The sequence below is a fragment of the Fragaria vesca genome, linkage group LG3 (assembly GCF_000184155.1).
Source record: "Fragaria vesca subsp. vesca linkage group LG3, FraVesHawaii_1.0, whole genome shotgun sequence".
Taxonomy (NCBI): domain Eukaryota; kingdom Viridiplantae; phylum Streptophyta; class Magnoliopsida; order Rosales; family Rosaceae; genus Fragaria; species Fragaria vesca.
The window spans coordinates 25,092,137-25,103,160 of NC_020493.1; the positions used below are offsets into that span (position 1 = coordinate 25,092,137).

General features: G+C 35.3%; 1 protein-coding gene and 1 non-coding gene across 3 annotated transcripts; both read left to right on the plus strand.

Moving 5' to 3' along the window:
- Positions 1–1,230: 1,230 nt before the first annotated feature.
- On the plus strand, positions 1,231–2,984 carry LOC101302536. Its single transcript, XR_184312.1, has 7 exons — positions 1,231–1,587; positions 1,829–1,879; positions 2,067–2,098; positions 2,252–2,308; positions 2,407–2,493; positions 2,612–2,674; positions 2,926–2,984. It is a non-coding gene; the product is annotated as an uncharacterized LOC101302536 (transcript).
- Positions 2,985–9,781: 6,797 nt separating this feature from the next.
- On the plus strand, positions 9,782–10,728 carry LOC101302734. 2 transcript variants are annotated; one of them, XR_184313.1, is made up of 3 exons: positions 9,782–9,820; positions 9,907–10,159; positions 10,308–10,728. XR_184313.1 is itself a non-coding variant. In XM_004295016.1 (3 exons), the coding sequence occupies exons 2-3, from the start codon at positions 9,931–9,933 to the stop codon at positions 10,498–10,500; spliced, it is 423 nt and encodes a 140-aa protein (XP_004295064.1). In that variant the 5' UTR covers positions 9,782–9,820; positions 9,907–9,930; the 3' UTR covers positions 10,501–10,728. The 2 variants fall into 2 exon arrangements, 1 of the variants encoding a protein (XP_004295064.1); XM_004295016.1 differs by having other exon boundaries at positions 9,907–10,168; positions 10,316–10,728.
- The last annotated feature ends 296 nt before the right edge of the window (positions 10,729–11,024 follow it).

Below are 11,024 nucleotides of genomic sequence, written 5' to 3' on the forward strand. Positions count from 1 at the left end.
ATTTTTTTTCACTTTTAGGGATAGGCCCAAACCATTAGATCTGTTTTTTAATTGGTTTTAATGGCTGAGATTAAAACAAAAAACTTAACACTTATGTCAAACCTACACCGTTCAAGATTATTAAAAATAAAATCCCTCATTTGGATGACTTAACGATCACCAAATTTTTTGAAAATTTGAAGAAATGATCTACTCATATAGCCCAACAAACTGAACGGTGGAGATTTGATTTTGTGATCGAAAAGTTCGTCAAGTAATCTATCCCTAGAAATGAACAAAAAAAGGGATCCCTTATTGGAAGGGCCCTATATATATATATATGTGAGAGATGAGGTGTTGTGTGGAAGCGTAAACAAAACACAGTTATTGATAGGGAACTAATTGATCAACTAATTAATAATGATAAAGAAAATAACACAAGAACACAAGAATTTATAGCGGTTCACTCAATTAATGTGATTGAGGTACGCTCACTTTTGGAGACGGCGAGAAATTCCATTATATCAATTGGAGAGATTGGAATACATTCACATTATTTTCTGAACCAATATAAATTCTTGTTTTCTTTGGTTTTTTTTTCTTTATCATTGTTTGGTTGTTAAATTAGTTTCATATCAATATCGGTGTTTGTATACGCTTTTGTACAACACCTCATCACTCACATAGGAGAGTCAGGTGAGACCTACGCGCTAGCTGAAAATATGCTTTTGTTTTCAGATAATAATGCTATTAGTTTACCCGGGGATATTGTATGATAGAAGATGATCGATCAATTGGTTGAGCGAGACACAATCTAGCCTGTTAACTTCCTCTCAAACCAGTTGTGCTAATTACACATCAGCTAGTGCATGCCATCCAGAAACAATAATTCTAAAGAATAGAAACTCAGTGTAATGAAGAAAACAAAGTTGATCGATAATATGATCGCTATGCTGTGACGTACATTCTCAACTTCAAATCGTCCAAACTGATATTTAAGAAGAGACTTAACTTTCATCACTTTGAACAGGCAAGTTTCTTCACAATTGAACCAACGAATCAACTCGCGAGTTCTTCTGTACTTGTATACAACAGTTGATTCTGATACATGAAATTCATTATGTAATATACCCTCGTTATTGGTTAAGATCATAATTCACTTCTTTAGTGGCCCTAATTAACTTCTCCATCATTAATAGATATGGTGTCACTTAACGCTCTGAATGTGATCGATACCACCATTTAACTATATATTATGCCGCCTCGCACCGCTTGTCAGGCTTGGCCTGTATCTCGCCGTTTTCCAATTTTTTTTCTTGCTCTCTCTCGAAACTCCACCAAATCATCTCTATCAAGAGATTTAGCCACTTCCATCACTTTCCAGATCTCAAGCTCTCATTCCCTCTCTTTCGTCGCTTCCTTCGTCGGTTTTGCCCTTTTTCTTGCTCCGCACACCTCTAGAAGAATCTGGGCTTCTCTCTTTTTTCTAAACAGAAGCAGAGAGAGGGAGAGACTAAAGTAGACTGATCGTTCGAAGATCAAAGAGTAAACTGATCGATCGAAGATCAAAGAGTAGATTGATCGATTGAAGATCAAATTCATTGTCGTGTAAGTCTCCAGATCTTCTTTCTTTTATCCTTCTGCTCTCTCTCTCTCTCTCTCTCTCTCTCAAGAATTGGATAGTAGGTTGTTAAGAGGTAGAAGATAATATCCAATTGATGTTCCTGAATACTTCAATTGGCTTTTTCCATAACTATTATCGATGGGTAATTTGGTTTCAAATTCCTGATTTTTAGTTTGTTTTTGTTTTCTTTTCCTGAAATTGATCAATTCTTCTTGACGTTTTCAGATTTCATATCGATTGATGTTCTGGTGAGAGTTTTATCAAGGCTAACAAAAGGTGTTGCCTCTTTCTTGCTCTGGGTGATTGATTTTCAATTCGTTTCTTGCTTGCATATCTGAATTCAGTGACTGCTTCAAGAATTTTGGGGTTTGGAGAAATGGGTTTTTTCTGGGTTTTTAATCAATGTTCTTTTTCGTTTTTATTTGTCTAGTCATTTTGCCTCTGTTTTGGTTTTGATTTGCAGATTCTTCTACTCTTTATAGTATAATACCCGAGGTAAGGTTCTTATCTTTTTAATTGTTTTTAGTTTCAGTACATGCAACTTTGTGGTTCATATGAGTTTGGGATTTTCCAGTTTGGCAAGATTTAAGGACTTAAGGGAATTGTAGCTTTGAAATTATGATCATGTGTTCCTCATATTTTATGCAGAATTTGGCTGGGTTGGCTAATCAATTTCAAACCTTAACCGAGGTTTTCAAATCAGTTGTGAGTTAATTTGAAGCTGAGAAAGAAGGAGATGGCTATGGGTAATGGGTTTTCAGTTCCATCGATTATAATCTTGGGTTTTATTCTGTTTATTACAGCTCTATGGGTTAACGATCGAGCATCAGTTACTGTGACTGGTCGAGTTTGGTTGATTTTGGGCGGGATCCAATTTGTTACTTTCTCAGGTACGCTTCATTTTAATGGCTTTTGTGTTTGCATTTGAAATTTTATTGTGGGGGTTTTTTTTTTTGGCATGAAATTTGGTGTTTGAATGCAAAGAGTGCAATTTAAATTTTCACCCAGATGGATTCTGTGGGGCTATTGATTTGGAAAGTTCTCAACTCTTTGCTCATATCGAAGACATAAGTTAAGTGCTTTTGAATTTTTAAATTTATTCATTTTGTTTCTGTGTGTTTTTTTTAATACTGTTTGAGATTGAGTTATCATTTCAAAAAGGATAACAGTTCCTATTACTTCAGTAACATACAAACAATATACTTTTATTGCATATATTAAAGATGAGGTGTACATAACAAAATAAAATGCCAATTAATTTGCATATCAACACATTTCTTCATAATATATCTTATTGCTGCTCTTGCTTTTCTATTATGCAGGTTCACCGTAGATAATCAAATTGTCAAGAAAATTTTGTGAAGTACATCGTGATGGAATTAGGAAAATGGTGGTATTCAGCGGGCTCACGAAACCCATATTGTTTACTCAGGTAAAAAATCACATTGTAGCTCTTGAACAGTAGTATTTTTAGAGTGGTTTTCAACCGTGTATGGTTGGATTATGGTAGGAAGTTTCTGATATTGACACTAATGATTGTGGGAGATGTGATGGTTCTTTACTGGACCAATATTAAGTAAATAATTCGAGAACATTTCTTTTTGTACTTAATAATGTAATGAAAGAGAAACATGATAACGTCTGATGACAAATGATAAACAGTTCTAGAAAGTCACATCTTCAGATTTCTTTGATACATTACTTTTTCAAATAACATTGTACAACCAAGCTCAGCTAAGATCTGTAGTAATAGATTAGTCATTTGTAAACTTTTAACTATGCATGAGCATGACACGTCTCCTTATGGACCATATAATTGTCATTTACTTTTACATAAAATTTCTAATTTGCAAAGGCTTTAGAAAGTTTAGAAGAGCATATAAATTTGACCTGGGTTTCTGAAATAGGATTGGCACAAACAAATATTGGATATGTCAAAGACTCTTTGGTTTTCTTTATCTGAACAACTATCAAGTTCCAAATCTATACCGTGCATGGCTCCATTTTACAGAAAATAAGATCATCTACCCTGCTGTCCCTACACCATCCACATCACCAGAACTATATGTACTTAAACTAAACTTTGTTGGATAAGAGACAACCAGGTTTTTTCCCCATAAACTAAGAATTTTGTATATACAGTATTCTGTCCATATAAGTGTTTTGCACTGATAGTGATAATATATGAGTATGCATAAAGGTTTTGATTTATAGGTTGTAACAAATTAATTGTTAGATATACAGTATATGTGCAACCTTACGATTAGCAAGAACTGGCTCTAAGGAAAAGGAAGAAAATATCAAATGCTACCTTAAGTTATTGGATCATTAGGTTGACCATCCTATTAATTGTTCCCAATAAGATTTTAACTCTGTCTATGTTTTGTACTATACATGTATCAGAGAGAAGAAGCATACCGAGGTCAATCTCCACATTGCAAGTGCATAAATCAGAATGACTATCAATGGTTAGGAGACCATCATTCCTTTATCTTTCTTTTTTTGGACATTCTTATGTTATGATTCAGTGATATGCTTATATGTCTGACAACATTTAGGTTGCAAACTTAGTAACAGTTCAAATAAGTTATGGACAACGTTCGTTAGAGGAGGTTTTGTTGTTAAGGTAATATAATTTTTCAAAATTGCTTGCATTCTTATATTTAATTGGCAATAATTCCTTAGCTTTTATTGGTCTGCAATTCTTTCTTTGAATGGCCTGCAGTTCTTCAGTTTTCAGTTTTTTGTTTGGTAAGTTACATGAGTCGGATCATGATACACATTTCAGCACTATAATATTTGCATGTGTTGGTCACCAAGTTTGTGTTTGTCTAAAATTTGTAAGTGTGGGAGTCATACGATCAAAAGGCTTATGAGTTTAGTCCCCTTCAAACTCCGATGGGGTTTCCTTTACTTTCTGTTGGACTACATGACTACATTTAGGTTTCCAGAATAGTTTACCTTTAGTTTTGTTGTGTGCTATGAATTTTAAGGTCAAGAAATCGCAATGCTTTCAACAAATTCGATGTTCAGTTTTTCTTTTTCAGACACTTTTTTTTCCTATTATTATCTTTCTTCCTTTTAAGTCTACAAATCAGTTCTCTGAGTAGAAATGCAATTATTGTACGGTAATGTGATCCAACTGAACTTAGATAGATTCAAAGATTGATTGACAAAATATGGACCTTAGATGTTATACAAGAGTTTAACAGAAATGATTTAATTATTTTCCTTCAATACGTAAACTATGAAGAAGATTTAGCTGGTTTTGGTGAAAATGCTAAAGTGGATACCAGATATATAATTAAATCATCCTCATTTTTTCTTGCCATTGCCAAAGCATCTGAATAGGTGATACATGTGTTAAGTATTCATGAGTCCTGAAACAACTCCATTGAAATTTCATTAGCACTCTGTTTTCATAAACTTAGTGTTGTTATTTATCTCAGTTGTTTATCACTTTAATTTCATAATAATTTTCAATATAAGGGATTTGCTCTAAGTTAAATTGTGTTTTGTTACTCATTCTGAATCGACTTCTTTTCCTGTATATGAAATTGGAGACTGAAGAGGTGATAAAAGAGCAGCATCATTAGACTGTTTCTTTTCAACTTCCTCTTTGTTGCACTTTAAATCTCTCACTTATATTGCAAAAAGAGTTTCCATGTTTGGAGTTGACACTTAAAAAGAAGAAGATATATATATATATATATATATATATTTAAATTCATTTGCCTTAGAGGATTTGCATGACTAAAATACTATTTCAGGTTCCGTTTTTTCTTGGATGTTATTACATGATACATACGCTGGTTTATATGACACATTAAGTAATCTGTGTGTGTGTGTGTGTATTCCTCTATTCCAGGAACAAAGCTGTAGCAACATATGTAAAGTCAGCAAACTATCCTTGAATGCTTTGGCATGTTTACTCAGCAAGGTATTTGTTAAATTTATGTATATGCAGCATTTGGAACGGAATAATTACTTATGTATTGGATTCAAAACTAAATGTGGGGTTTTTAAGTTTAAAGCTCTTCACATTTTTATATGTAGGGCTCTCTACTTGAAACCATACATTTGATACCGCAATTGAAGGATATATCTTTTTTCTTACATCCATGTAATGAAAGTATTGACAGTATCTTATAGAATATCTACTAATAATTGTTTTTACAGTTCAAAGAGCATGAGGGGAGAAGGAAGCTTCGTAGTTATTAAGATGACAATTTTGAATCTGTCTCTACACCACAAAGAGCATAGTAGTGCCTATGAAGAAGGAAATTAGAGGAGGTTGACAGAAAAACATGAAATACAGGGCATTGAATATTTTCTTTGTAAGCATTAAAAGTTTAAACTGGTCTTTTTGTATTGATCTTTTGATTAATGAGAATAACCTCAGCTTTGGAACCTGAGGTTATTCAGTGAGTATATCTATATTCTATTTGGCTGTTTTGAATGTAAATGATCTTGTTATTTACCACGATCAATCTTGTCACGCCCTAATTTTTTTTAGATAATTTTCAAAAATTTGGGGATGATATATCTAAAAAATAAGACTCCATAACCTGCTCAACAAACCCTAAACTAAACTCAAATACTGGAAATGTAAATATCAACAAACTCATCAATTGAGTTAAACATTATATCTCTTTAATTACATCAACTTTAAAAGTCTAATAAAATAAAGTCGCTCACATGATGAGCTTAAAAATAAACTGTCATAATATACAAATAAATATACATCGTCTAAAACCCAACTACTATGCATCTGCCTCAACCCTGCTGATCATCACCTGCAGGTCTAACCCCTACACCATGAATTAGTGCACCGGGTTGTAAAACAACAAACCCGGTAAGCTAAAAAGCCCGTATGAGTAACTCTAAAAAATAACCCAATATTTTTAACATCCAAATAAAACACATGAACAATTAAGAACAATAATTAATCCACAAATCCAACACTTTTACAAATAACATGTACCCATGAGTCTCAAATACCAATAAGGTATCTCCCATGATCTACAACAAATACATGTACCCATAAATCCCAGATACTAATAAGTAACTCTTATGACCTACAACAACAATTTATGTACCCATGGGTCCCAGATACCTTAAGGTACCTCCCATGACCTACACCGACAGACGAATTAAAGCTCTATTCCTAACCATAACCAATCACCCGCCCAAAGGCTTGGAACCCAGTTTGACTGTCCAATATCAAATCACAAAATAATAATAGCATCATAACCGTAACCAATTACCCGATTAAAGGTTTGGAACCCGATTTGACTATCTAAACAATAATTCACAATAGAGTACAATCATCATAACCATAACCAATCACCCGATTAAAGGCTTAGAACCCGGTTTGACTATCTAAACAACGAATCATAATATAATAATATCATCATCAACAACAGCACATCATAAAAATTATATTTTTCCATATAGATATATTTATATGAACAAACATAGATATTCCCACAAAAATAATCTATCAAGAACCAACAATATTATGATCACATGAACATTAAAAATAATCATATAATAGGAAAACTTATTTTATCTTACCTATGAGCCGTTGGCGATCAAGCTCATATATTTAAAAACAAACAATAGCATATTCTTTAATTCAACATCATCATCAAAATGACCATAATAATTTGGTCCAAATGTGAACCTTGGTGAGATTTACTCACCTAAATACTCCTGCTGCGTTTTCAATAACAACACAAGAGCCAAGCTCAAAATTGACTCCACAAGTTCCTAAATAATACAAAGTCATCCGTAGTAAATACTCAACAAAAGATCAAAGCACCCTTAACCAAACTTTAGCCTAGAGGTTGCCCAAACGAGGACAATCCTTCTTCCGAGACCTCCCAAGGTCGTTGGACAATCAACAACCTATCCATGCTGCCACCAAGTTTAAACTTTCAAAGTTTACAACCTAACAAACATCAATGATTAACATAGCATCTAAGATGCACTACCTAATCAATACTTAACCTTATCACACAACAACACACTCATAACTACACAAACTAGCTAACACAACAACCAAACCCACTCATACTGCCCGGACGCGCTTCCTTGCGCCACCACAAGCGGTGGCGAGTGGGCCCCACGCGCCACCACCAACTTCAAAATTTGGGGAAACTTCTAACAGCAAACTTGTAGATTGGAGCAAGATGAACAACTTTAATACCTGAGGTTTCAACTAGTTTGGCCGGAATCGGCCGGAAAGTGCCCCGAACACCACTCCGAAATCAAACTTCAAATCTGCAATTTCCAGCGACCAAACTTGATCCTTAGGTCACCAAAGAGGTATAAACATCTCTAGAGGAAGGAGGAGAGCAAGACTCACCTAAATTTGATCGAAATCGCCGTCAAAATCGTCGGTTTTCCGGCGAGACAACAGCAGCTCCGCCGTTTCGTGGCGACGTCTAGGTGGCGAGACGGCGAGCGACGCTGCCCCAAGAGTGGAGAGGAGGTCCATGTGAACCCAACGGGACTAACGACGTCCAATTTGGTGGCCGGATGGCCGAGTTCTATGCCGGCGAAGGTTGAGGTGTGTGAACAGTTGGGAGAGAGGAGAGAGAAAGTTGGTCTGCAATTTCTAGGGTTTCCAAAAATAAAACCCACCACTTTCTATTTATATACCTTCCAAAATCGGAAACTAACTTCCTCTGATCGTAACTTTTTCATACGACATCTGTTTTATACGTGCTGCATGTCTACGAACTCGTATCGCCAAACTCTTCAAATTTCATGAAGGAAGTTTTCAAAAATATCTTACGGATAAGAAAGTCAACTTTTGGCCTCTTTAAAGTCAAAACACCTTAATAAAAGTGACTCCCGAAACTTCTACTTTGCACATACGAATAAAAATTTCCCATAAATAATCCTTCATTAATTTGAGAAATAATACAAAGAAATTGATATAAAAATCTAGGGTATTACAAATCTTTTACAGGCGTTCATGGAGATTCAAGGTCACATGATCGATCGTTGCTAAACTGATGCAGGTAGATGGCTTAAACTGAAGATTATAATATGTAACTCCATCTAACCAAGTCTTTCCATTAGGTTTGGTTGGAAGTAATTTGGGTGAAACAAAAGGTTCATCTTATACAGAAAGATTAAGTTTATACCACTCGCTACAAAAACTTTGGTGCAAAGATGAGCAAAGATAATGACTTAATTTCAAATGAACTAGTAGGAAGTTACAAGTTCATTTGGTTGTAAAAGCATAAGGTATATATATTCTGTAGAAATGTAGGCTTGAGATTATTGTGAATTCTTATTACAGATGTTATTAAACTTTATATGAACTTCTGCAGATTAACAGGTATGGGCATAGAGATCCAAATTCATCAAGTGGTACAGCAAAGATAGAGCAAGTGAAGATCACCATATGGTTTTTCAGGCTTAAGCAAAAGGTTCTTTCTAGGTAAATATACTACAATTTGCACTCCTAAAGTCCTAATCTGCAGAGGTGGGACAAGATGAATATCAGAATATCTTTATTTACTACATTGTAATTTACTGTACAAAAGTATTTTACTATTTTGAATCAATTTATGTTTCAACCAAGGTCATTGATATTAATAAATTATGTCTATAGCTTCTGTCATAGGTCATATCCAGCCATTCGACAACAATACACTTCATTAAGAATGCTCAGTATTGTTCAACACTTGATTGTTCCCTGCAGCAATGCGCGGGCACAAAAACTGGTTTCATATATACATGCTCTGATCAATAGAAACATTTCCTAATGGGTTTCTGGGTTGACATTGCAATGATCCAAGTTAACTATATTAAATCTTATAATTTTGCTGGTGTTATTATTGTAACAAGACTAGAAAAGATCTTCATCACTCTATTGCATCAGCTTCACCCACCCAATTAATCTTTATCTACCCCAATGGAAACAGAAACAATGCACCATAAAATTATTTTATTATTGAATATCAACCCTAATTTGTCAAATTAGGTTAATATCATGATTAACTTATCTGGTGGACAACTATATTTGTGTTACCCCCACTTCTTGCTTTTCTCTAGCTAGTGCTCATCAACTGCTCTGATGAACCAAATAACAGGAGGTAATTCTCTGAAACAGTGTCTAAATTAGGTTTATATATTTATGGAAACCTCTTCATCCTTCTCGCACTAGATTGAAGATATTTTTCTCTCTGCGAAAACGTGGTAAAACACTTGTTTCGATCAACCTTCATATTTTCCAAACTCATTTTGTGCTTCTATAAGTTTCTGGTTAATTGTATGTGGTTTAGTTTACAGGTTTATGAACTAAGATCATGAGGACTACCTTAACATTTGTGGTGTTCGTGGCCTTCGCCTTGGTTTCTGCATCTCTGCACTCAAATGCAAAAAGGCCGACTTTGAAAGAGAACCACCGTCAGCTGCTGACCGATGATCGGCGCCAGAGCGAAACAAATGCTGTCCCGACGGCTGGGGTGGACTCTAAAGACACCAAGGTCGACGGGGTGGCCGATCAAAGCAAGGGATCGGGGGACTCAAGAAAAAGTACCGGAGGCACTGCTTCGAACTCTGATTCATATTCAACTGACACTCACCGTTATTATTCTGTCCCGACGGCTGGAGTAGACTCTAAAGCCACCAAGGTCGACGGGGGGGCCGATCAAAGCAAGGGTTCGGGGGACTCAAGAAAAAGTTCCGGAGGCAGCAGTAGTACTGGTACTAAAGCGACGAACAACGATGAAGATGATGATGTCAATTCGGCTTATAAACACTACGGAGGCACTGGTTCGAACTCTGATTCATCAACTGACACTCACCGTTATTATTCTGTGGATGACCGCACCGGTTCGGGCTCGAACGACGACGGACGCAAGCCTAAGCACTGAGATTCACTGCTGCTTCCAATCAAAGAAGATGGATCGAGCTGGCTAGCTCATGCATGTTTCATAAATAAGTAGAACCAGTGTGTGGCGATGTGTTAGCCTATGGGTTCGGTTTTACTATGTCTTTCGCGCTTGTTTAATCTATTGTACGTACGTGATGGGTGTGGCTTGTTAGGCCTATTGTATGTACGTATATATTTTCAGTTCGCAATATATATATAGCTTTCAATAATCTATATCTATAGGCCTATAGCGTGCATGGCAAGCTTGGCATATTTTCGATCTGCATGCCTGTTTTATTACAATTTACGAAAGGGTAGTGCTAAAGGGCTTTATTAAGGCTTAAGATTTATGGTTTTAATTCTACGTGGCATGTCAAGTCACTTATCCACATCATTAAATAAAAAAATTATGTTATGTCATTTTTGAGTAAAAATACAATATTGTCCTTTCATATCCAATGACTCTAGATTATTTTGTTTTTATTCTATAAAAAGATGTTATTAAAGCCATTTTTTTCATTACTC